The sequence below is a fragment of the Scyliorhinus canicula genome, chromosome 17 (assembly GCF_902713615.1).
Source record: "Scyliorhinus canicula chromosome 17, sScyCan1.1, whole genome shotgun sequence".
NCBI classification, from domain to species: domain Eukaryota; kingdom Metazoa; phylum Chordata; class Chondrichthyes; order Carcharhiniformes; family Scyliorhinidae; genus Scyliorhinus; species Scyliorhinus canicula.
This window is the reverse complement of record NC_052162.1, coordinates 55876537-55904368: the sequence shown is the minus strand read 5'-3', so window position 1 is coordinate 55904368 and position 27832 is coordinate 55876537. Positions and strand designations below refer to the sequence as shown.

The 27832-nt window shown below is 48.6% G+C and overlaps 1 protein-coding gene across 4 annotated transcripts in view; it reads right to left on the bottom strand.

Moving 5' to 3' along the window:
• xpnpep2 (X-prolyl aminopeptidase (aminopeptidase P) 2, membrane-bound) overlaps window positions 1-26303 on the bottom strand; it is a 118343-nt gene extending 92040 nt beyond the window's left edge. Inside the window, exons 1-4 of one of the 4 annotated variants that reach the window (XM_038776065.1) lie at window positions 26131-26303; window positions 25881-25912; window positions 8464-8538; window positions 7511-7608 (exon numbers count right to left, since the gene is read on the bottom strand). In XM_038776065.1, coding sequence (XP_038631993.1) covers window positions 7511-7559 — 49 coding nt within the window. In that variant the 5' untranslated portion in view covers window positions 7560-7608; window positions 8464-8538; window positions 25881-25912; window positions 26131-26303. The remainder of the gene's footprint in view (window positions 1-7510; window positions 7609-8463; window positions 8539-25880; window positions 25913-26130) is intronic. The other 3 variants (XM_038776067.1, XM_038776066.1, XM_038776068.1) reach the window with 3 other exon arrangements.
• Between the last annotated feature and the right edge of the window lie 1529 nt (window positions 26304-27832).

Here is a 27832-nt window from a genome sequence, read left to right as displayed (position 1 = left end):
AAAAGGCAGGGAATGATTGATGGGGTATGCAGGAATCAGTGCTAGTACCACAGCTATTCACAATACATATTAATGATTTAGATGAGGTAGCTAAATATAATGGGCAGGATTCTCCGTTTTTGAGACTAAGTATTGACACCAACACAGAATCTGTGGACTTTCACGACAGAAAAACAAGCTGGACTGATTCTGCCACACCTGGACTGATTCTGCTACCATTAAGAGGCACAATAGATTCTAATAAGGAACGGTGCCAGATTTGCTGCTTCTGCGACTGACATTCAGGAGGCTGACAAGTTGCAGCGACATATACACACTAAATTCCCCACACACACCATCCCAGCCAACAAGATGGCAGCAAGGAGAGCTGCACCCTCATGTTAATGAACAATTGGGCAGTAAAGTTATGGCCATGATGGAAAACCTCCATGCTTCTCCATGAGGTCCTTTTATAAAATGCCTGTTCCTTCTGCATTGTCAGCTAACCACAGGTTTCACTGAAAATCTTCCCCACTGCGTAATTACATGTGTCTTCCACACTCATCATTGACACTTAAGTTTTAATTATGATTGCGTGGGAATCAGCAAGTGAGTGGAAATGGCGCCCACATCCCATTCCGCTGTTGGGAACGGTGCACCACAGTGAAAATTCTGCCTCACATACCAATCAATACATTCTGGCTTTTGGTTTTAAGCTAGAAGGCATTAACTTTTTGGGAGTTTCTATCCACATGTCGGGACTCTTAATGCCAGCAAATGAGACTCAGATTCAAAGTTTTAGTGGAGAAACATCCATTAATGCATAAGAATATGACAAAACCTCAAACTATAACAGGGCATTTGACAATTAATGATCATTAATGGCTAATGCTGACAAATATATGGAACAAAGCCCCAAAAAGTACTGGATCAATCTTCTATTGTGGGCAAGTGATTTATTACATTTGTTAGGATACTGGACCAGAACCCAGTTTTTATTAATAATAATCGCTTATTGTCACGAGTAGGCTTCAATGAAGTTACTGTGAAAAGCCCCTAGTCGCCACATTCCGGCGCCTGTTCGGGGAGGCTGGTACGGGAATTGAACCCGCGCTGCTGGCATTGTTCTGCATGACAAGCCAGCTATTTTACCCACTGTGCTCAACCAGCCCCATTTTGTTAGGATACCGGACAAGAAACCCCAAACAATTTGCAATTTGTAAAACTGCAAGTAAAGGATACTTCACTCCAGGGGTGATGGTCTGACCAATCTTTTATGTTCAAACAAACTTTAAAAAAAATAAGTACCCAATTATTTTTTTCCCAATTACGGGACAATTTAGTGTGGCCCACCCACCTAATCTGCACATCTTTGGGTTGTGGGGTTGAAACCGACGCAGACACGGGGAGAATGTAAAAACTCCTCACGGAGAGTGACCCGGGTCGGGATCGAACCCGGGTCCTCAGTGCCATAGGCAACAGTGCTAACCACAGGGCCCCTAAACAAACTTTAATTTTAAAACAAAATTAACCACATTAATATCAAAGAAATAGCTTTACAATTAACATTTAAGCAATTCTTAAATAAAACAAAAAAAAACTTGCTATCTACACCTGTCACTATATATTTTCCAACTAAGCAAACCAATACAGTTAAAATCCATTCATAAATAAAGTTAGCAAATCAGGGTTACTTGTTGTTCTCTGAGCAGACCTTTGGAGACAGACCCTTTCAGGAACAACCTGAAAATCCTTCTGTCTTATCAGACTCAAATCCTATAGCAAACTGGCAAAAACTACAGACACACCTAGCTCCTCCCATTAATTACATTATCTGTATCACAGTAAGATGTCCCATGACCTGCTTAGTTAGGACTAAACACAATCCCTCAAATTAAGTACCCCCCAGGGAACCTCCAGCAATCAAAACAATATTTCATTCGTCATCCCTCTATAAACAAGTAAATGGCTATAATCAATGGTTACCTCCCCATTTACAACTCCTTATTCACAGCTTTAGCAAACATTATGCATGTATGTATTTGAACCCAATGTTTATAATGACATTACTGTAACTGAACATAAAATATGATATATAGTAATTTCTTACATTCACCACACATTGTACATTTAGTACCAGTCCGTCGCACCATGGGTTGGTGGGGCTTGAGCTGGTATCCACAATACTGTACACTCTCTGGTTTCTCAAAATCGCAATATCTGCTAGGAAAGGTTATTTGACCATTACTGACTTATGGGCATTGGCTCATAAATTATGAGAGCTAGCTGACAGCCTGGCCAAACAACGGCCAGACATAACTGTACTCTCAGAATCATGCATGTTAACTAACATCCTGCAATTCGTTGGTACGTCCTGTTCCAAGCGTTGGTAGGAGTGATCACCACACCTCCATTATGCATTTTGGAAAACTACCACTGTGCTGAACAGAATAGATCTAGCAATCCAAAAACAGTACATCCATGAGATGCTTTGGGCTATCAGCGACAGCAGAATTCATACCACCACAATCAGTAAACCTAAGGCCCAATACTTTTGTCACTCCTTCATCAGCATCAAACCAATAAGCCAAATCTGGTTCAATGGAAAATGTAGATCAGTGCGCCAGGAACATAAGGCACTGAATTGGTAAAGTCCCCCCCCCCCCCCCCCCCCCCCCCCCCCCCCCCACTCCCACCACCCCCACCTCAGGAGACAGTGGCAGACAAAATCTTTATTGCTGAGGGACAGATGCAGGCTGGAGGGAGGACAGCCAACCCAAAAAGTTGGAGGCAGCCACAGGGGCAGCTGGTTGCTGAGGTGGGCTGTTTAAAAGGTCCACCTCAGTGCCATTGTTTTTTTTCTCCTCAGTTATAATAAAAACACTATGGCCCTCCAATCCTCCCCCTCACTGTAATAGCCCACCCAGATCCTATGAGGTGGGCATGACTATCTTCCTTGTGGTTCTTGCGGAGTACGGGTTCCCCTGTTCAGGGAGGGGGATCTCTATTAACCTTTGTGTGAAAGTGCGGCCGGTAAGGTACCGACCAGAATAGGGACCCAATAGGGATCTACCGGGCAGTGTAAATATTGTGTGTAAACAAAACTATGTTTCTTTATTTACTCGGTATGGACTCCTCGTGTCCTTATTAAACTCATACTCCCTCATTCCAAACACTTCCTATGTTCCATCCATGCACCCCCACCCATGCCTTATGGCCCTTCATGCTCCCGTGCCATGTTTTGCTCAAGCACCCACCCACAATGGCCCCTCATGCCCTCTATGTCAAGTGTGGCTCTTCGATAACCATTGACCCACCATACACTTTCTTGAACCAACGGATCCTATAGTATATAATGGTATGAATTTTTTAAAAATTTAAAAAGTAATCCACTCACAATTTTCTCCTATATTTGTAAAAATATCTTCATTGCAAGCTCATAAATCTGTCAATCATCCAGCCCCTTTAAAATATCAAAAACCACAAAGCCTTGAAATAACTATGTAAACAAATTCTGCTTAACAGGAGAGCTCATTGAGCTTAATCTGTCAATCAAACATTGTTTCCTCTGGACAGCAGGTATTCTATATTCTAATAGATGCCTGTGTTCTCAGCCAAGCATACATAATAAGGCTCAGTTGAGAGCCCAGACAAACATTCATTTTATTGAAATAGCTGAGAAAGTTCAGAGCTTGGCATGGGGGTATGAGGGGCCATGGAGGGTAGATGGGGTACTGGTATAATATGGCAGAAAAAGCATATGGAGTACGTTTTGAATTTACCTTTTAAAAGTTCTCCTCATGCAGACTCAGGTTTACAACACACTTTCCATGACTCCATGGAAATTATGGAGCAGTAGATGTATATCACCTCAATTTAGCCACTCAGGTCAGGCGTGCCAGGTGAGTGCTTTTGACCGGAACCAATTGACACATTTTAAAGGCACTACTGAAAATCAGACAGGTGAGGAATCCCAGAATCGGACGTGCTCACCATTCTTAAAGGGCTCCTGAGCCAATCTGGAAATCTTGGCTCATGTATAGTTATTTACATGTAAAACCTTAAGACCAACAAGCTGCATAAATAATCAAAGAAGCAGCCTTTAGAATGATGGTGGATGATCAGGTAGCTTACAACAGGAGGAAACTTCATGAACATCCAATCTTGGACTCCAATCTCGGTGTAAGAGAGAGTTTTTTGCCATATATCTTCAGTCAAATAGGTGATTGTATTCACTGACCGTGACTAGCCAAATTGGTTCATTCAATTTGAAGATTAGTCAGTGTTTCAGTGCACTGTGCACATCAAAGCCTATTAGTCCTCGCAACATCTTGGTTGTTATGCTAAAAAACTTTGCACCAGTACTAACCACTTTTTAGGCACACTGCAATCCAGTTGTGACACCGATATCTACCTTATATAGACATTGCCGCTTGGGCTGACAAGTAGCAAATAACATTCAGGTCACACAAGTGCCAGGCAATGACCATCTCCAACAAAAGAGAATCTAACCATCGCCCCTTGATATTCAATGACATTACTATTGCTGAATCACCCACTATCATCATCCTGCGGTTACCATTAACCAGAAACTGAACTGGACCAGCCATATAGATATTAGGGCTAAAGAGCAGATAGAGGCAAGGGAGGAATCTTGTGGAGTGCAACTCACCTCCTGACTTCCTAAAGCCTGTCCACCATGTAGAAGTTAAAAGTCGGGGGGGTGATAGAATATTTTTCCCTTGCTTGGATGAGTGCAGCTCCAACACTCAAGAATATTGACACCATCTGGACAAAACAGCCCTCTTGATTGACATTACTTCCATAAACATAATAATAATAATCTTTATTGTCACAAGTAGGCTTACATTAATACTGCAATGAAGTTACTGTGAAAATCCCTTAGTCGCCACATTCCGGCACCTGTTCAGGTACACTGAGGGAGAATTCAGAATGTCTGATTCAGCTAACAGCACGTGTTTCGGGACTTGTGGGAGGAAACCGGAGGACCCAGTGGAAACCCACGCAGACACAGAGAGAACATGCAGACTCTGCACAGACAGTGACCCAAGCCAGGAATCGAACCTGGGGCACTGGTGCAGGGAAGCAACAGTGCTACCCACTGTGCTACCTGCCCATTCACTCCCCCCACCACTGATGAGCCGTGACAGCCATGTGTACTATCTACAGGATGCACTGCAGGCACACCTTCCAAAACCACGACCACTACCATCTAGAAGGATAAGGGCAGCATGGGCAGTAGACACATGGGAACACCACCACCTGGAAGTTCCCCTCCAAGCCACTCACTATCCTGACTTGGAAACATATTGCTGTTTCTTCACTGTCATTGGGTCAAAATTCAGTAACACCCTCGCGAACAGCACTGTGGATGTACCTATACTCCAGGGACTGCTACGGTTCAAGGCAGCTCACCACCACCTTCTCAAGGGCAATTAGTCATGGACAATAAATGCTGGCCTAGCCATAATTGAATTTGAAAATTGCCTAATTATGTTCTATCCTGAATAAGACTGGAAACATTGAACCTGGTCTAAAACCTCAGTCTGCGCTTCCTTCAGAATCATCAACAAAGTGATGGACTAGAGCAATGATGTCACGAAGCGAAACTTATTCACCAATAAACTACTCATTAATATTCTGGTTCCTTTGGAAATACAGGTCTCAGACCTTGACATCGGTCAAGATTAAAGCCAGAGGAAGGAGAAGAGTAACTGCACACAAGATCGAGGCAAATTTGACTGAGGCTGACAATAAGGAGCCCAGATTAAACTGCTATTAATGCTGGCTAAATGGAAAAGCTTCTCACCTCTGGAGGCAAAGATGGGAGATCAGTTGAGGTTGTTGGAGGCCAATCATTGCACCCTTGACAATATTGCTTCAGTAGCCTTTAAGGGTAGTGTCCACGACCAAACAATCTTTATCTGCTTCATCAGCGGTCTTTCACAGAATCATAGAATGGTCATTCGGCCCATCAAGTCTGCATCGGCCCTTGGAAAGAGCACGCTACCAAAGCCCACATCTCCACCCTATCCCCACACCTCTATCCTATCCCCATAACCCCATCTAACCTTTTTTGGACACTAAGGGCAATTTAGCATAGCCAATCCACTTAACCTGCACATTTTTGGACTGTGGGAGGAAACCGGAGTACGTGGAGGAAACCCACGCAGTCAGGGGGAGAACTTGCAGACTCCACACAGACAGTGACCCAAGCCAGGAATTGAACCTGGGACCATGGAGCTGTGAAGCAATTATGCTAATCACTGTGCTACCGTGCTGCCCTCGATGTAAAGTTAGAGTGGAGCATTTTTCTGACAATTTCACAGAGTTTTGAATGGAGCAGAACACTCATATGTGGCTCATACCTGGGCAATACCTAGGCTTGTGTTGAAGTGATTCAGGGAAAAATTGTGTCAATAAATTACCAAAGACGACAATAAATGAATCCCTGACCTTCAATAGCACCACCAATGCTGAGACCCCTACTGAAAGCACCCTGATCCACCAATGGTCATAGCCTGAACCTTAATCAACCTACATGATCACCGTGGTTACAAGATCAGAACAGATGTGCAAAATGTTTATCATCTTGGCCTTTCCATCATGTGGAAATGTTGAATCAGGAATGTGATTGAATACATAACCAATATTCAAGAAGTCTAGACCCACTCGGCATTCTGTTTAATCATCTCCTTTGCTACTGTACTTAATGTACAATCCCTCCACCACTATGGTTCTACTAATCATAGCGAGTGTTGCAGCAAATTAACAATCTTACTTCAGCAGACCTGCTCAGTCTCATGACCTTTCAGGCTGCAGGAGAAAAATCATGAAACCCCTCCATCTTCAGGTTCCCTACCAAGCTACACACCTTCCTAACTTGTACATATATTGCTACTTTAAAAAAATCAATAATGGTAATCACTACAGGTTAGTGAGTGATTCAAGGAAAGGCTGACTGGCATCTTCTTCGGGTGAGTAATATAATCACAGCCCTGTCAGCGCCTGGCAACAAACAACAACAAACATTCTATAGCACCACGCTTGGAGGAAGTTCAACCCAATCTATAACTGTGGAATGGCAAATGCCATGTAATATTGAAACACGCTGAAAGACAATCCTAACTACACCAACAAATAGTTTAAAAGGCTTCTTCACAATTTAAAGCTTACTGAAATATTATTATTGGTTTACTATTCTCTATTCAATGAGGAACAATCAGCAAATGTGCCAGAAGGAAATTTTGAAGCTTTTTAATTTTCAAGAACTGCAATATCTTGGACTACTATAGCTTTGCATAAGCTTCATTCAGAATATTCTGGAAATTGGTGAAACTGAAGATCTAAAATGGAACGGGCTACTTGAATATTTTCAAGATCCCAATGCTTACTAACTTTTCATTAGCGACAAACTAAAGAAAACTAAGTAATGCAAGTTGAAAAAGATTGTCAAGATTAAAGAAACATTGCCATTCAGCTTTAAGACAAAATGAATCAAATTATTCACCTTCTAATGCCAGAAGCCATGTCCAGCCAGCAATGCAGAAACGTCTCATATTCCAAACGTGAGTATGCTGTGTGGAACAGTGGAATCAGCAAAGGCAACTGAAAGAAAAGATAAATCAGCCAAGCTTTAATCAGTTTAGCAAGGTCACATGAATACATTTTGCCACATGATCAACAAATACATGTTCTTTATTTATGGGTCATTGAACCTTTATTGCAGAGCAAGAGGGATTGTAGATAAGTCCTCCTATGTGTAATAAGTTGAGAAAAAAGATTGAGTATATTGACGGAAAAACTGGTACATAACAATAGATGTGTGAAAGGAGGCTGGCCATAATGAGGGGTTATAATATTTCTACGAGAAGCTCAGTTTCCAGCAGAAAGGTGCATTTAGACTCTCAACTGTACTCCAACCTATTGGCTGTAAGAACAAGGACGGGATGGTGGAACTGTGGTTAGCACTGCTGCCTCACAATTCCAGGGACACGGGTTCAATTCTAGCCTTGGGTGACTGTGGACTTTGTACATTCTCACTGTGTCTGTGTGGGTTTCCTCCAGGTGCCCCAATTTCCTCCCACAGTCCAAAGATATGCAGGTTCGGTGTACTGGCTATGTTAAATTGCCCCTTAGTATATGTGGATAGGGTCGGCGAGTGAGCCTAGGTGAGGTGGTCTATCAGAAGGTTGGTGAAGACTCGATGGGCCAAACAGCCTCCTTCTGCACTGTAGGGTTCTATGATTCTAAGGAACATGGGAATAGTGGTCTCTAGTGGTAGAGGTATATCCTCCATTGGGGAGGAGATGATTGAGGGGAAGAGGAAGAAGGGCAGATGCGTGCTTCAGGATGCATGTGTGCATGAAGGTAGCAGACCAGTGCTGGAGAAAGCAGCTGATGCAACAATGGAGAGCAAGTGCTTATGCTGCCAATCGAGTAGAGAGGCAGAGAACAAGTTACCTTCAAATGTCAGAGACATGTTGCTGGAGGAGACTCAGGTTCTTCAGAGCCACAGTGACTTCTCTTTGCAAGATCCTGGCAGAGGAAATGCCAGTAACCATTAAGATCATGGTTGCATTGAATTTCTTAGCCCCTGGATTATTTCAGACTGCCAATGGCAACCTCAGTGGCATGCTGCTGCCTGCTGCACACTGCTGCATTAAGGTCTTTACAGATGCAATGTTCCAAAGAGCAGGTTTAATGGATTGCCACAGCCAACGTGATTAGCTCAGAGGCTTCGTTGCGATTGCAGCTTTCCCCAGGGACCAGGGATCCACAGACTGTACTTATGTCACTATAAATATGGAGGTGCCAGCGTTGGACTGGGGTGAGCACAGTAAGAAATCTTACAACACCAGGTTAAAGTCCAACAGATTTGTTTGGAATGACTAGCTTTCAGAGCGCAGCTCCTTCATCAGGTGAGTCATCAGGTGAGACATCACTTACCTGAGGAAGGAGCTGCACTCCGAAAACTAGTGATTCCAAACAAACCTGTTGGAATTTAACCTGGTATTGTAAGACTTATTACGATAAATATTCCAGCAGGGCTGCCCTGTACATTCATTGGCTGGAAATGCTATCTGTGGCGGCTTGAGGCAATACTGCAGAGGCTTTCTTGTATGATCAAAAGAGGTTTATTAAATCAAGGGAAAGGTTAACTATATGGGCAGCACAGTGGTTAGCACTGCTGCCTCACAGTGCCAGGGACCCGGGTTGAATGCTGATTTTGGGTGACTGTTGTGTGGAGATTGCACATTCTCCCTGTGTCTGCGTGGGTTTCCTCCGGGTGCTCTGGTATCTTCCCAGAGCTCAGAGATGTGCAGGTTAGGTGGATTGGCTATGTTTAATTGCCTCTTTGTGTCCAAAGATGTGTAGGTTGGGATAAGGGATTATTAGGATAGGGCGGAGGAGTGGGTTTGGGTGGAGTGCTCTTTCAGAGTCTTGGTGCAGACTCGATGGGCCATATGGCCTCCTTCTGCAAGGGAGTCTATAATATACACAGGCACAGAGGTCTCTGAAACAGCTCTTCACACTACAACTCCTGTGTCCACACAGCTCGTGCTCCTGCTCCCAGGGCCCTACTCCTCATCCCCATTGGTCAGGGTTTATACATCACGCAGGATAGCGGATCGCCCCTTAAAGGAGCTGTGCTATCACTTCCCACCCCACTTAAGTCCCTCAGTAACATATTTACAACATGGATCATTTACAGTCAACTATGTACAAGGAAAGGTTGAGACAATAAAAAGAGGGAGACCATAACAGTCCTTCAAAGGGTTAACCTGACCGGGGACTGACCGTTCCCCCAACCGGCTCCTCCACCAATGAGGTAGTGTTGTTGTCAACAGCAGGAGGTTGCCTCGAGGCCTTGAAAAGTACTTCGAGGGTGCCCTCTCTCCAGCTCCCTCAGGGTCGTCGGGGAGGGCTACTATGGAACCCGGGATATGAACCTGGGACCCTGGAGCTGTGAGGCAGTATTGCTGACCACTGTGCCACCGTGCCGCCCCACAGTTATACAATAAGTGCTGAAGGGGTTAAACACTTCTATATCAAGATGTGTCACACAAGGTTTTAGCTGAAGTTGCAAGCTATAAGGAAAACATTCCCAAGCACATATCTTGCTGGTGATTGGGGCCCAGGAAAGGGAATCACAGATGGTTATTAAGGAACATGGGAATAAACAATGTGGGATATTTTTACCATTTGAATTGTATCAGGTTGTCTGGGAAGAAAGACATAATCATTCAAAATTGTTATGGTATTGGACATTTTTACCTTGGGAAATGGATTATAAATTAGAGGAGTCAGTCAAGCAGGTAATTGATAGCCACATTCTTGATAATGGGGAGCCGGTGATGAATATTGAAGACTGCATGTATGTGTCTTTATACTGATTGGATATTATAATTATTGTTGTCATGCACTGGTATTCATTGGTCAGTCATTCTCACATACTATGCATGATGTAACCTGAATCGATAGTCATGATTGGACATAGATAACCAGTAACAAATGATTGGTATATGCTAATTTCTTGTAACCAAATCTCAAAGTATATCTGTCCATACAATTCTTGAATCTGTGCTCTCTGGTGTCCCAGCTAGTCCATGTGAGAGCATTGTAATAAAGGCCTAGTTTATTACACCAAGAGTCTTTGTCTGGTTTCTCGTGAATGGGAGAGTGAAGTACACCAAAATCGAATAGCTGTACTTTTCCCCACAGCATCATGGACCAGGGTCTACATTGATTATGTAGGCCTGTTCCTGCGCAAGTTGTTTTTGGTGCTGGTAAAGGCCCACTTAGAGTGGCTACCAGTTCAAGAGATGAGGACCACTACCTCAGCGGCCATGGTAGATGCTTTATGTCGAATCTTTGCCATTCACGGGTTTCCTAAGTCAATTGTTTTGGATAATGGCACCACCTTCACCGGCAGTGATTTCAGCATGCGGCACACAAGGACAGCCCCCTACCACACAGTGTCGAATGGCCTGGCTGAGAGGACCATTCAAACTTTCAAGAATGTCATGAAAAAGCAATTGATAAACCACTTCACCAGAGGTTGGCTAATTCTTTGTTGTTCGGCAACGTGACCCCTCATTCAACCACAGGGGTCAAACCAGCTGAGCTGCTCATGGGCTGTCAATTGGGAACCCGGTTGGATCTTGTATTTTGAAATGTGGCGGGGAGGGTGAACGCACGCCCTGCCTCTAAGAAGAGTCAGCGATCAGAGCAGAGAGGTGACAGGTCGACTGGGTGGGAGACCTAGTTTTGTTCCAAAATTACACTCTAGATTCACCTTGGTTAGAAGGACAGGTTGTGGTCCAGTCAGGGTCGGCTCTTATGTGGTCGTTGTTAACGGGAAGACCAGGAAAAAGCACGCGACCACCTGAGTCGTCGACCACCTGATGTGGGGCACGATTTTCCTCCCCCGTTGCACTCGACGTTGATCCCGTTGTGCAGGATGCATGGTCGGAAAGGCCCAAAACGGGTTTCCTGCCGAGTGCCAAGCCGTATGCAATGAACCCTAACCCGCTACCCTGACAGGATTTGAATTGCGCCCTTGCTGGGTCACATGGACTTTTAGAAATGGTGGGGGGAGTGGGGAGGTTGTCCCTCTGGTGTCCAGGTTGTGTGTGTTTCCCTTGTCTGCGGGCGTCACAATTTCCATAGGTGGGAAGTGTGGGGGAACACTCAACCTCACTTTAAGATCTGGGCACCCTTTAAAAATGTTGCTCCAATCACTGAGTCCATTGCAGAAAAATTGTGGGATTTACTGTTGAGAAACCCCCCCAAGCTCCAAGAGAATGACAAAGTGTGGGTGAATACTGGTTTGGATCGCACCCAAACACTCGTCACTAATCCCCCCACCAAACCCTCCCAAAATGGCACTTAGTGATTTTTTTTTGGGAGGCTATCGCCCATGGAGTCGACAAGTCCAGTGAGCATCATGAACACTCCAGTAGCTCGGTCCAGTCAAGGGGAGCCAGGTTTCTGTTCGACCTGCTCTGTATGTCGAGACCAGTGAGATTAATTTGTCTGTTGTAGAAGTGAGCCCTCCTGAGGTGGCATTGACTGTGGAGTGCACAATCTCCCAGAAGAGTGCCGGGACTGTGGCTGGGCCAAAGGGGACTCGGCAGACACAGAGTTCTCCGGACTGATTGACTTTTTGATGGACTCATTTTTCTTGGTTGTCTATTAACAGTGGTGAATTTTGTTCATTGTTTTGGGGTAGTATGTGAAGGGACTTTAGTGGGGAGGATAATGTGGTAACGTGACCCCTTTAAGGGGCAGGCTCCACGGACCACATGGGCAGTTAGGGGCCAATCGCGCAGGAGTGCGCGAACCCTGGCCAATGGGGCGTTTGCACGGGGCACTGGGAGTAGGGCCCCGCACACCATGGACTAGGCTGAAGTGTAAAGACCTCTTTCATGCTTAATGGTTGCCTGTTGACGGTTAAGGCCATTTCTGTGGGTCTGTTTTGCTTACTTTCAGCTTGTAAAATTCTGATTCTGCATTGGAGTTCCTCCCTGTTACATTCCTTGCCTTTTCCTCCAAGATAGCCAGATATGTAGTGTTGACAAAGAATATAAAAATAAAAAGTTTGAATCAAAACAAATTTATTTTACACTCTTAAATTTGATTGAGTTTGCACACTTTACTGAATAACAGATACTAAACTAATAATACTGAATCTGTATTACAGTAATCAATATTCTATCTAACTAATAAACTACACTATGACTTGACCTTGTGCTCGGTCTCTACAATCAATTCTCACTCTGTTCTCCTCAGCTGCTCATCATTTTCTCCCAGAATTCCTAGATGCTGACTTATATACAATGAAATAGTAACGCCATCTAGTGTTTGATTTACACAGTTTCAGATGTTAACCCTTTACTACACTGTCACTATACATAGCATTACAATCCCCACTTTATTTACTCTAGTCTTTGCTTTTTTTAAAACTGGGTGTGCCCTGCTTGCCACAGCAACATATCTCAATATGGCCCTACCTGTTACACTTAAAAGAGATGAATTCTCTGCAGTGACACATTTCTTGAGCGTGATCCCAATGCATCAATGGCATTCGTCATAATTCCTGGTTTGACGGCCTGATTTGTCCTGATCTCTGACCACGATCCTGTTCCTGGGATTGTGGCTGAACCTCCTCTGTGCTTGTCAACCTAGGTGCGTGCCCTGCAGCCATTCTACTCCACAGTTGGTTTGCATCATCCTCTTGCGTGCATTGAAGCTCTGACGCTCCCTTCTCAGCGTATTCGGTTGCTTAGGTTATTTCAGTTGCCTTGTCTTAGCCACCAATTTCCTTTGCACGTTGACGTTACTGATGCCGCATGCCAGGCGGTCACGCCATGCCGAATTCGCAATGTTCGAGCATCTGGCCGATTCACCAGTTCCGAGACTGACGTCCCGCCGCGGCTGCACATAACTCATTGTCCCCCTCACACACACAAGCCAACATGGCCGCAAGGAGGGCAGTGCCGCCATTCTGGGATGGCGAACTCGAGACTTTCCTTGACTCCATGGAGGAGAGAAGGCTGGTGCTGTACCCAGGCCGGGACGGAGGTCAGCAGGCGCCAAGTTCGTCATGCCTGGGCGGAGGTGGGAGCCGCCGTCAGCGCTATCGGGGTGGTGGCCCGGACTGGAGACCAGTGCAGAAAATAAACTGCACAACCTCCTTAGGCTGGCCAGGGTGAGTATCCAGCGCTGTGCCCCTGCACTAACCCCCCCCTACCCCCCCAAACACATGTGACCCACCTCCCCTCCCAGGGGATCGGTCAGACCCCCACCACGACCCATATGGCTGCACCCATGCCAGCCACAATGGCCGGGTGCCCTGGCCACTGAGGCCAACAGATACCCAACCCCAGGGCTGCATGCACCGGACTGTCTAACACTGTTGCTGTTTGTGTTTATCCCCCCCCAGAACAAGGCTGCGCACAACCGCCAGGAGTGGGAGAAGACCGGAGGGACCACCAGACCTGCGTCCCCTCACCGTGCCTAATGAAAAAAAAATGAAAATGGCTTATTGTCACGAGTAGGCTTCAATGAAGTTACTGTGAAAAGACCCTAGTCGCCACATTCTGGCGTCTGTTCGGGGAGGCTGGTACAGGAATTGAACCGTGCTGCTGGCCTGCCTTGGTCTGCTTTGAATGCCAGAGATTTAGCCCAATGTGCTAAACCAGCCCAAAGCAGAGGGCACTAGAGATTGCCGGTGGGCCGGAGGAGAGGGAGGTCGACAACGCGGAGGTCGGCGTCGTGCCACAAACTGAGATCCCCACCTGCCTGGTTGCGGGTCCTCATTACAGATATATGCCCACCCCAACCCTCCACACCTCACATCCCAACCTCCCCACACCCCACACCCCAACCTCCCTGACCCCCCCTGGGCCAGGTGAAGGAAGGTGGGATTAGAAAGGGTACCTGAGGGCAGCACGGTGGTGCAGTGGGTTAGCCCTGCAACCTCACTGCGCTGACGTCCCAGTCTCGATCCTGGCCCTGGGTCACTGTCCGTGCTTGCATGGGTTTCGCCCCCACAACCCAAAGATGTGCAGTCTAGGTGGATTGGCCACGCTAAATTGCCTCTGTTGTAGTCACCACTGATTGTATAATAGAGGTAATGCAGTAAGGCTCCTGTACTACAGTAGGTGGAGTATAAATGTGTGTGCACACCGAGCTGCTCCCATTCTGGTAGCAGCTGCAGGAGGCCACGCATCTCTGCTTAATAAAGCCTTGATTACTCTCTACTCTCGTCTCGTCGTAATTGATAGTGCATCAATTTATTAAGCAGAGATATTACAGCGATGGAACTATGCATCAAGCCAGATCGCCTGCAGCTACACTCTAAAGCAGATAATGCCATGTCGGCCTTCGACCACTGGCTAGCTTGCTTTGAAAGCTACCTCAGATCAGCGACTGAACAGTCCTCGGACGCTCAGAAGCTTCAGATCCTGTACTCACGGGTGAGCTCCAAGATTTTTCCCCTTATCCAGGATGCGCCCACTTACCCTGCAGCTATAGAGCTTCTGAAAGGACACAATATCCGGCTGATCAACAAACTCTGTGCCAGGCACCTCCTATCCACGAGGCAGCAACTTCCCGGTGAGTCATGAGACAATTTCTGGCGTGCCCTGCACATCCTGGCGAGGAACTGCGATTGCCAGGCAGTTTCGGCCGTGGAACATACAGAACTCTTAATCAGGGACGCTTTCGTTACGGGCATGGAGTCGGCGTATATCTGCCAGCGCCTATTAGAAGAAGGTAGGCTCGACCGCGCGGTGACCAGGCAGCTCACAAACTCGCTAATGGTAGCCTCCCGTAGCGTACAGTCGTACACCCCCAACCGCATGGCGCCCTCATGGACATCGTGGGCCCCACCAGCGGCCGTCCTCAGCCAACCCCAAGCCTGCGCCGTGCGGCAGCCAGCCAATCCCGGGGGGTCCAAGTGCTATTTCTGCGGCCAGACAAAGTACCCCCGACAGCGCTGCTCGGCGCGGAGCACATTCTGCAAAGCCTGCGGAAAGAAGGGGCATTTCACTGCTGTGTGCCAGGCCCAGTCGATCGCTGCTGAACATAGGCCCAGTGTTCCTGCACCCACCACGTGCGGCCCGTGGGCACCGCCATTATCGTCCCTGCAGACCACGTGCGGCCCGTGGGCATCGCCATTATCGTCCCTGCAGACCACGTGCGGCCCGTGGGCACCGCCATTATCGTCCCTGCAGACCACGTGCGACCCGTGGGCACCGCCATTATCGTCCCTGCAGACCACGTGCGGCCCGTGGGCATCGCCATTATCGTCCCAGCAGAACACGTGCGACCCATGGGCACCGCCATCTTCCTCCCAGCAGACTACGTGCGGCCCGTTGGCGCCGCCACCTTTAATGCCGCCCGCTGTGGGCGCCGCCATCTTTGCCGCCATTTTGGACAGCACCTCAGGACCTCTGCTTGTCGGGGACTTCATCTGGCCATTCATCACCCACTACCGCTGCTGACCAGCCGCAACTCGCCTCCATCACGCTCGACCAGTCCTGGCCGCACAACCTCGCAACTACGACGATGGGCACAAGACATCCTGCCGCCTTGGCTCCGGGAGCATGGAAAGCTTCATCCACGCCTCTACGGTAAGGCACTTCTCCCTCGTGGTACACTCTGTTACCCAGAGAAGCTCCCTGGACTCCGGATCCCATTCCATGGAAATCCGGGTGTACTGCATCGTCACCCTTACCGTCCAGGGCGTAGAGTTCAGCAACTTCCGGCTCTACATCCTCCCCAACCTCTGCGCTGCCCTGTTACTTGGCCTTGACTTCCAGTGCAACCTCCAAAGTCTACCACATACCACCCCTCACCGTATGCGGCCTCACGGCCCTCAAGGTTGACCCACCTTCCCTGTTTGCAAACCTCACCCCGGATTGCCAACCTGTCACCACCAGGGTGTGTGGGGTGAGGGGAGTTTGGGATGTGAGGTGAGGTGGTACAGTGCCCAGGACAGGACCTTCATCAGGTCGGAGGTCCCGCGGCTGCTGCGGAAAGGCAATATTTAGGCCAGCCCCTGGAGAGTCGAAGTGGTAGTAATAAAGACTGGGGAGAAACAGAGGATGGCCATTGACTACAGTCAGACCATCAATCGGTACACGCAGCTCGACGCGTACCTCCTCCCATGCATATCTGATATGGCCAATCAGATTCCACAGTACCGGGTCTTCTCTACAGTGGACCTGAAACTGCCTACCACCAGCTCCCCATGAGCAAGGTGGACCGCAAATACACTGCGTTTAAAGCAGACGGCTGCCTCTATCATTTCCTTAGGGTTCCCTTCGGTGTCACTAACGGGGTCTCGGTCTTCCAACGTGAGATCGACCGAATGGTTGACCCGTACGGACTGTGGGCCACCTTCCCGTACATAGATAATGTCACTATCTGCGGCCACGACCAGCAGGACCATGACGCTAACCTTCTCAAATTTCTCCAAACCGCCAAACTCCTTAAAATCATGTACAATAAGGAGAAGTGCTTGTTCCCCACCAACTGCTTAGCCATCCTTGGCTGTGGAAAATGGAATTCTAGGGACTGACCCCGACCGCATGCGCCCCCTCATGGAACTCCCCCTCCCCCACTGCTCCAAGGCACTGAAATAATGCCTGGGGTTTTTCTCCTATTATGCCCAGTGGGTCCCTAATTATACGGACAAGGCCCGCCCACTCATCCACTCCACAATTTTCCCCCTGACGGCTGAGGCCCGCCAGGCCTTCAGCCGTATCAAGGCAGACATCGCCAAGGCCACGATGCACGCGGTCGACGAGACCCGCCCTTTCAGGTCGAGAGCGATGCATCGGACCTCGCTCTGGCCGCCACCCTCAACCAGGCAGGCAGACCCGTGGCATTCTTTTCCCGCACCCTCCACGCCTCCGAACTTCGGCACTCCTCTGTCGAAAAGGAGGCCCAAGCCATCGTCGAATCTATGCGGCATTGGAGGCATTACCTGGCCGGCAGGAGATTCACTCTCCTCACTGACCAACGGTCGGCTGCCTTCATGTTTAATAATACACAGCGGGGCAAGATCAAAAATGACAAAATCTTAAGGTGGAGGATCGAGCTCTCCACCTACAATTATGAGATTTTGTATCGCCCCGGGAAGCTCAACGAGCCCCCGATGCCCTATCCTGAGGCACATGTGCCAGCGCTCGTGGACCGACTCCGGGCCCTACATGATGGTCTCTGTCACCCAGGGGTCACCCGGTTCTTTCACTTCATCAAGGCCCACAACCTGCCCTACTCCATTGAGGAGGTCAGGACCATCACCAGAGACCGCCAGGTCTGCGCGGAGTGCAAGCCGCACTTCTACTGGCCGGACCGAGCGCACCTGGTGAAGGCCTCACGCCCCTTTGAATGCCTCAGCGTGGATTTCAAAGGGCCCCGCCCCTCCACCGACCGAAACACGTGCTTCCTGAACATGGTCGATGAATACTCCCGATTTCCCTTTGCCATTCCATGCCCTGATATGACGTCTGCCAAGGTCATTAATGTACTCAACAGCATCGCCGCCCTGTTCAGTTTCCCCGCTTACGTCCACAGCGACCAGGGATCCTCCTTTACGAGTGATGAGCTGCGTCAGTTCCTGCTCAGCAAGGGCATCGCCTCGAGCAGGACTACAACCCCCAGGGAAACGGGCAGGTGGAGAGGGAGAATGGGACTGTCTGGAAGGCCGTCCTGCTGGCCCTGCCGTCCAAGAATCTCCCGGTCTCCCGCTGTCAGGAGGTTGCTCCACTCCATTCGATCGCTACTCTGCACTGCGACCAATGAAACCCCCCATGAGCATCCCCTTCCCCTAGGAAGTCCACCTCTGGGGTTTGGCTCCCAACGTGGCTCGCAGCTCCTGGACCTGCCCTCCTCCGCAAACACATGCGGATCCACAAACCGGACCCGTTGGTTGAAAGGGTGCAACTACTGCACGCAAACCCATAGTACGCCCATGTGGCATTCCCCGACGGGTGCCAGGACACAGTCTCCCTCAGGGACCTGGCACCAGCTGCATCCCCACCCACGGCCCAACACCTGACACCCTCCCCTCCGATTGGCCCGGCGCCACCCACCCTTGCCCCAGCGCAGCTCACTACAGCCCCCACCCCAGGACGATCCGTCTCCCACTGGTTACCCCCAGGGATGAAGATGAGGACAGCACGCTCCCGGAGCCACAGGCGACCAAGTCGGCGCCTGCATCACCACCGGGACTGAGGCGCTCACAACAGAGGATCAAGGCACCCGACTAGCTGAATTTGTAAATTTTCACCAGACTGTAAACTTTAAATTTTCACAAACCTGTAAATATTTTTTCCACTACCCCCGCTGGACTCTTTTTTTAACAGGGGTGAATGTGGTAGTCACCACTGATTGCATAATAGAAGTAATACGGTAAAGCTCCTGTACTACAGGTACGGGGATGGATCTCTGCCTGCTGGCTCTGCCCAGTAGGCGGAGTATAAATTCTGTGCACACCGAGCTGCTCCCATTCTGGTAGCAGCTGCAGGAGGCCACACATCTCTGCTTAATAAATCCTCGATTACTCTCTACTCTCGTCTCGTCGTAATTGATAGTGCATCAATTTATTAAGCAGAGATATTACAGCAATGGAACTATGCATCAAGCCAGATCGCCTGCATCAGCCCCTTAATTGGAAAAAAAATGAATTGGGTACACTAAATTTATTAAAAAAAAGAAAGGGCACCTGGCTGGCATGGACAAGATGAGCTGAATGCTCTATGCTTCTATTAGTTACATAACATAACTATAAAAACAAATGTCTCCTTCATCTTCACAGGCAGTTATACAGGCAAGGCAATGCAATAAAAGTAACAATGTACAAAAATATTTTATCAGAAAATAATCTCAGCCATATTTCCAGGATAAGAATTGTGTAAAACTATAAAGCATAGAAAATAATGCTTTCATTACAATGATTTAGAACAGATCAATGATCCATGAAGATGCAAATCTTGTGAATTTACTTTCCCGTTCACATTTTAAACTCACTGATTAAAACATTAGCATAATTTCCTGCATGCATTATTTTACCACAAATTTCATTCTGCACCACATTAATGCAGGGAGTTTATTTAATCTAAATATATTAGAGCAGGGAAGAGAGTAATTGAGGAGAAGAGGTTTGTGGTGAATGTAATATAGATGTATATCTGTTAATTCACACTGTCTTTGTAAGCGCAGTAGCGCTATCCTACCACTAGGGGGGGTAGCGCTGGGAGCATTCAAGAACTTGTACTGGGCTCCACCCTTGGCTCCGCCCATGACTCCTCCCCCTAGTGCAGCTGTATAAATACCCGTGTCCAGAGTCAGCCTGAGTTCACTACGAGTTCATCGACAGGTAACAGGCTGGCTCTGAAGTAAGTCAACTAAAGCCTAGATTCACATTGGAAACACGTGTCTGGTGAATTGATGGTTCCATCAATTTAATCGACTTAAGAACAGTAAGGATCGATTATGGAATCGGCCCTCAAGCCTGGACGCCTGGAACTCAACCAGCAGGATGCAGAGGCTAAAGAAATCTTCTCCCACTGGATCCGGTGCTTCAAGGCCTACCTGGCCGAAGCGAGCACAGCCGAAACTACAGAGGATCAGAAGCTAAGTCTACTGCACGCGACGGTGAGCCACAGAATCTCTACGCAACTAAACTCGGCCAGTTCATATACTGCGGCGCTAGCAGTTCTCAAAAAAATGTATGTAAGGCCCATTAATGAAGTTTATGCTCGCCATGTGTTCACGGCTCACCGTCAGCGGCCTACGGAATCACTCGCCGAATTCCTAAGAGGACATAATAATTTTTCCAATGACTGTAATTACCAAGCGGTTACCGCGGCTGAACACAGGGAATTGGCGGTAGGCAATGTTTTTGTAGCGGGCCTCAGGTCTAACTATGTGCGCCAACGACTGCTGGAAAAGGGGGCCCAGGACTTAGAAATGACTGTGGAAGCTGTTACCACGATGGAGGTCTCCTTCCGCAGCCTTAACTCGTTCCCCGCGGACCCCGCGACCCAATCATGGGCCCCCAACCAGCGACTCCCCCAGGCCTGTGCTTCACGGCCGCCCAGCCACCATGCTCCCCATACCAGCCTCCCCGGACAGGAGCCGGAATGTGGCGGCTAGGAGCTTTTCACAGTAACTTCATTGAAGCCTACTCGTGACAATAAGCGATTTTCATTTCATTTCATGCTGCCCCAGCCAGCCACTATGTTGCTCCAGCCAGCCACCATGATGCCCCAGCCAGCCACTATGCTGCTCCAGCCAGCCACTACGCTGCTCCAGCCTGCCATTTCTGCGGCCAGAACCAGTACCCGCGGCAGCACTGCCCGGCCCGCAAAGCGGCCAGCAGCAGCTGCGGGTGGAAAGGCCACTACGCGAGAGTGTGCTTCGCAAAAAGGGCCCCAGCTTCTAACTCCCCAGCGACTCACAGTAATCACTCCCCTCACTCGCAGCCCCGTGGTACCCGAAACGCTGCGGCCTATGCCCTGACTCCGCCCCCTCCAGCCACGTGCGATCCACAGGCCCGATCGGCATCTCCGCGCTCGGACAACTCAGCGGAGGAATTCGAATTAGACTATGAACTCAGAGGGCAGTCATCACGGGGCCACTCCAGCACAGCTGATGGAGCCGCCGACTACCCGCAACTCAGCGCGGTCACCCTGGACCAATCACGATCAAAGAATTTACGAAACTCGATGGCAGAGATCCATATCAACGGGTACAAAACGCCATGCCTCTTCGACTCCGGGAGCACTGAGAGCTTCATACATCCTGACCTGGTAAGATGCTGCTCGCTCCCCGTTTTCCACGTGCAGCAAACTATCGTGCTCGCTTCAGGCTCCCACTCGGTCCAGATCCAGGGGCGCACCGCCGCAACACTCACAATCCGAGGCGCTAGTTACTCGAAATTCAAACTCTACGTTTTGCCCAAACTCTGCGCGCCACTCTTATTAGGCCTAGACTTCCAATGCAACCTCTAGAGCCTCACACTCGGCTTTGGGGGGCCCCTGCCCCCACACACGATCTGCAGCCTCGCTACGCTGCGAATCCCCCCCCCCCCCTCCTCTCTTTGCCAATCTCACTAAGGACCGTAAACCCATTGCCACTCGTAGCAGGCGGTATAGCCTGCAGGATAGGATAGGCTACTCAGTGAGGGAGTTATAGAGGCCAGCAATAGTCCCTGGAGAGCTCAGGTGGTGGTCATTAAGACCGGGGAAAAATTCCGTATGGTGGTCGACTACAGTCAGACTATAAATAGATTTACGCTCCTCGACGCGTATCCCCTCCCCAGGATTGCAGACATGGTAAACCAGATCGCCCAGTACCGGCTCTTTTCCACGGTGGATCTGAAGTCTGCATACCACCAGCTCCCAATCCGCCCGGAGGACCGCCACTACACGGCATTCAAGGCCGATGGCCGCCTCTTCCATTTCCTCAGGGTCCCTTTCGGCGTCACTAATGGGGTCTCGGTGTTTCAACGAGCAATGGACCGAATGGTGGACCAGTACGGGCTGCGGGCCACGTTTCCGTACTTGGACAATGTCACCATCTGCGGCTATGACCAGCAGGACCACGACGCCAACCTCCACCGTTTTCTCCAGACGGCACAGAAACTGAACCTCACGTACAACAAGGAGAAATGCATTTTCCGCACATCCAGACTAGCCATCCTCGGCTATGTCATGGAAAACGGAGTCCTGGGCCCCGACCCGGACTGTATGCGCCCCCTCTTAGAACTCCCTCCCCCTCATTGTCCCAAGGCCCTCAAACGGTGCTTGGGACTTTTTTCCTACTACGCCCAGTGGGTCCCTCAATATGCGGACAAAGCCCGCCCACTCTTTAGGGCCACACGATTTCCCCTGTCAGCCGAGGCACGCCAGGCCTTCGACGGCATCAAGGAGGACATCGCCAAAGCGGCCATGCGGGCGGTGGATGAATCCACTCCATTTCAGGTAGAGAGCGACGCCTCAGAGGTAGCTCTTGCAGCCACGTTAAATCGGGCAGGGAGACCAGTTGCATTTTTCTCCCGTACCCTCTCCGCTTCAGAACTCCGACACTCTTCAGTCGAGAAAGAAGCACAAGCCATTGTGGAGGCTATCCGTCACTGGAGGCACTACCTTACAGGTAGGAGGTTCACCCTCATCACCGACCAAAGATCGGTTGCCTTCATGTTCGACAACTCACAAAGGGGCAAAATAAAAAACGATAAAATTCTGAGATGGAGGATCGAACTCTCCACCTACAATTACGATATCAAATATCGACCCGGGAAGCTCAACGAGCCTCCGGATGGCCTATCCCGCGGGACATGTGCCAGCGCGCAGATCGACCGATTAAAAGTCATCCAAAATGACCTCTGCCACCCGGGGGTCACCCGGCTCGCCCACTACATCAGGGCCCGAAACCTGCCTTTCTCCAAAGAGGAAGTAAAAGCGGTCACCAGGGACTGCCCGATCTGTGCAGAGTGCAAACCGCACTTCTATAGACCAGACAGGGCCCACCTGGTCAAGGCTTCTAGGCCCTTTGAACGCCTCGCGATTGATTTCAAAGGGCCACTCCCCTCAACTAACAAGAACGTTTACTTCTTAAACGTCGTAGACGAGTTCTCCCGTTTCCCATTCGCTATCCCGTGCCCCGACATGACCTCCCACATAGTCATTAGGGCCCTGCATAGCATCTTCACCCTGTTTGGTTTCCCCAGCTACGTACACAGCGACCGGGGTTCGTCCTTCATGAGCGATGAGCTGCGTCAGTACCTGCTCGACAAGGGCATTGCCTCGAGCAGGACTACCAACTACAACCCCAGGGGGAACGGGCAGGTGGAAAGGGAGAACGCGACGGTCAGGAAGACCGTCCTACTGACCCTTCGGTCTAGAACGCTCCAAGTCTCCCAGTGGCAGGAAGTCCTCCCAGATGCGCTCCACGCTACTAGGTCCCTTTTGTGTATGGCGACCAACCAGACCCCTCACGAGAGGCTCTTCGTTTTTTCCAGGGGCACTACCACGGGGCTCTCACTTCCAGCATGGCTGAGGATGCCGGGCCCCGTACTCCTGAGGAAACACGTCAGGGCACACAAAACCGACCCCCTTGTTGAGAAGGTGCACCTGCTCCACTCCAACCCCCAGTACGCATTCGTCGAGTTCCCTGATGGCCATCAGGACACTGTATCCCTCTGGGATCTGGCACTCACCGGATCCAGCGCCCCCTCTACCCCCGCAGAAGGACCTCTCACCCTACACCCCATGCTGCCGCCCCCTGGCGCTCCCGAGCCCACGAGCTCGCTCCACCAGTTCCGCGCCCCCGCGCCGGCCGGCCCCCAGCGCCCCCAGTCCCTGGTAGAACCAGGAGAGTATGAAGCTCAGATACAACCCTCCCTGGACTCCCCCATCATACCCCAGCACACTACACCCATCCAGCCACCGCAAGAGGTGCAACCCCGGTGCTCCGCAGATCTCAGCAGACAATTCGACCGCCGGACAGACTGACTTTATAGACTAGACCACCACCCCCGCCGGACTTGATTTTTTTTTGCAGGGGGTGAATGTGGTGAATGTAATATAGCTGTATATATGTTAATTCACACTGTCTTTGTAAGCGCAGTAGTGCTATTCTACCACTAGGGGGAGTAGTGCTGGGAGCACTCAGGAACTTGTACTGGGCTCCACCCTTGGCTCCGCCCACGACTGCTCCCCCTAGTGCACCTGTATAAATACCCGTGTCCAGAGTCAGCCTGAGTTCACTATGAGTTCATCAACAGGTAACAGGCTGGCTCTGAAGTAAGTCGATTAAAGCCTAGATTCACATTGGAAACACGTGTCTGGTGAATTGATGGTTCCATCAAGGTTTACTGTGGATTACAAATAGCACATAGAATAAGATCAACTCACAAAAGAACTACACGGCCATCTTTTAACCGCAAAATTCCTAGGTTAAGCATTAATCCAATTTCTCCTCTCAGGGCAATGGGTAGAATTTTCCATTCTATGTACAGAGTGCTGGCTGATGTGAGAATACTGCTGTGCGTCTCAAAGGCTCCACAGTCAGCTTTTCTCTCCAGATAATCTAGCACAATGTGCAGAAATAATCTGGAGGCATGGTCCATGTTGCCACGCTGTCGGGGCAGGGCTGGAAAAAGCTGCCAGCCGGGAAGCCCAAGTGTCCCGATCTCCAATAGGCAACCTCGGAAACCCCGCAAAAAGGGGACTCCCCCAAATGGCCACCATGGACACGGGAGATCTTCCTATATGACACACACAAGGGGAAACCCTCTCATGCACAAGGGAAACTGCCAAACACACATGGGGAAACCCCCCAATAGAGATTCCCAGAGGGACCCCCTCCCCTGGCACAACTCCCTGGCACGGTCTTCTGGCACTGCCCTCTGGGAGAATGCCTGGGGCAGTGCCAACTTGCAGTACCAGGGGCTGGGGAAGTGCTTGGGACAATGCCAGGGTACTACCTGGCATGTCCCTCTTCCCTCAGGGACTACACTTACTTTTGTACCCCTAGAAGGTTCCCTTTGCCTGGTTCCCATTTCTTAAAAGCAGTTGTAAACCAGATGGGACGTCAAGTCAGGGGTGTGGGTGGGAAATTCCAAATGTGGGGGGATGATACAGCAGGGGAAGGCCTGCTAATCATATTGCGATGCATTTAAATTAGGTTCCCAACCTTCCTCGGTGGCAACATCATTATGTAACTCGCTGGTGTCTGGAAGAATCGGCAAACAAGATCTCACTGGCAAGTTTCTCGTGTTCCGAGTCTCGTAATATTTCACGCCCGCGTCGCCGTTTGCACTCGGAGCAAAAGCGGGCGCAAAATCATACCATACATTTCCATGCAAGAGGGGGAATTGCCAGCAAATATACAAAGATAGTTATAAAATAGAGAGCGCACAATGTAAAGCAGAATAGGTGTCACTAGAAATGATAGATGTAAAATACCGAAAATGAAAAGGCATAGTGAAAAGACCAAATTTTGTAAAGGATAGTTTTGTTAAAACAAAGACTAAAGCAATTACTTTCTCAAAAAGAAATGGAAATGTTTACACAATGCAAGAAAAATATTGGAAGTAGTCTGAAGTTCAAGGCAACTAATTTAAAAAGAAGGCAGCAATCACCATTGCTCTGAATACAACCCATACTAACCAAAACCAGAGGGTTCCATGTCCAGGAGCATTTTATCCAGCAGAACAACTATTCATTGTAAAACGTTGGTAATTAATACTTCTACATAGTAAATGATCGGAAGTATTGGATGTGCTGTGGTTCTTCTTCATACTGTTTATAATCTGAGTTACTTTCAGGAGATAGCAATAAATTATTTCCTACCTTGATCAGCTTTGGCCCAAGCGCTCTCGCTCCTTCTCAGATCATCATAATTAGCACGGGAAAATGTAGAAAATAACAATATTACACGGCTTCGCCACCGATATAGTTTAAGACTAATTAAAAGCAAATATTTCAAAAGACTTCTTAATTGTGATTCCAATGGAAGAAAGTTCAAGAATAAGGAGTACAGTGTCAAAGTTTAAACTGAAAGCCTGAACTTGACTATTGAATATTAAACTTGTGAACTCACCTTCTAATACTTTAAATATTAAGTTAATCAGCTGAAGCAAAGCACTTTGTTTCTTTGGCGCTCTCTATTCCAGAGGGCTGTGTTGATTCAGTCATTGCAGTATATTCAATAGAAATCAATACATTTTAGGCACAAGGGTAATCAAGGTGGAGTTGAAATGGAAAATCAGCCATGACCTTCTGCCTCCTCTTGCTCCTATTCTTAGACTGCAGGGAGGGTGGGCGAAGAGTTGAGTAATGAGTAATGAAGGAATTATGGATTATGGCAGTGGGTGCTGGGAGGCCCTGTAAGGATCAGACACTGATATATGCTTTCCACCTGTTCAGCCTACTTTAAAATGTGTAAGCTACTTTTCTACATAGAGCTGGGAAATACTGCCTTTTGCCAGGTCTAAAAATGAACAGGAGGCAGGACGGATGGGACACAGTGGGCCAGATCATTGGAACAAGAAATGCAACAAGGTAACTTAGTCACTACTGGGAGGACGGAAAAGCAACGATTGAAGCTTATACACGATGCCGCAGTTGTAAAGGAAAGTTTGGTCACGTTAACCTTTACGGTTAATATTTAGCTCCCTCATTCAGAGCCAAGTTAGGTTTACCTATTGAACGGTGTGAATGGCTGATAGAAAAGCTGCAGAGTAATTTGTTAAAATCATTTTAAAAGTCTTTTGGCAACAGGGATACGACTATAAATTGGCTAAATTGGTTAGCAGCACTAGGAAAGCCCGAGGTCTGTCTGAAATTGATCCTTGCACATCACCGTTAACAAGCTGCGAGCATCAATTGGACACCCTCATTCAGCCTGCTGGCTGAGGCCTGATGAATTTTGACCACATTAGATGCTATATATTACACCTGCCGGGAGGTGGTCAGAAGGGTTGTGCTTCTGGCTGGAACAGCACTCTTACCTCTTTGATCATCACACTAAGTGTCAATAGAAAAAAAAATTCCCAGGCGATCTGCTCTGCTATACACCCAGCAGTCATGCTAAGGTGGTGCAAAATCTGACTGTCATAATATACAGCAGTATATCATGGTGCAGACACACACTGATGGACACACACAGAGACCAATCAACAGGTACAAACACCGCAGCCAATCACCAGTTAGAATACACACACTATAAAGGCAGAGGGCACCACGGTTCCCGCTCATTCTGGGTGCTGCCTCTCAGTGTCACAAGAACCCATCCAGCCCAGCACAGACTCACACCACGTGCTGAGAGGATCAACTGGTTCGGACAAGGCTTAGGTCTCTAGTTTAAGTTAGCATCATTTAGAGCCACAGCCATTGTGTGTTAGTTAGTTAGAAGTAGTTAATAAAATTGAGTTGAACCTTCATCAGTGTTGGAAGTGTCTGTTCATCTCTCAAGTCTACACTAGCCAACACTTCACTGACTTGCACAAACACAGGGACAGGTGTCGGCAAATCAGCTCTTTGAGACTGTTCTATCATTCAATTAGATTGTGGCTGATCTGTATCTTAACTCTATCTACCCACCTAGGTTCCATAATCCGTGACAAAAATCTATCAAACTGTTTGATACTTTCAACTGAGTGACGCCAATAGCTTTTAGGGAGCGATTACCAGATTATCAGTTGTAAAAAAAAGTGCTTTCTTACAGCACCAGTGAACAGGCTAGCTCCAATTTTAATCTTCTTCCCCATTGTTCTGGGCTCTTTCACCAGCAGAATTGGATT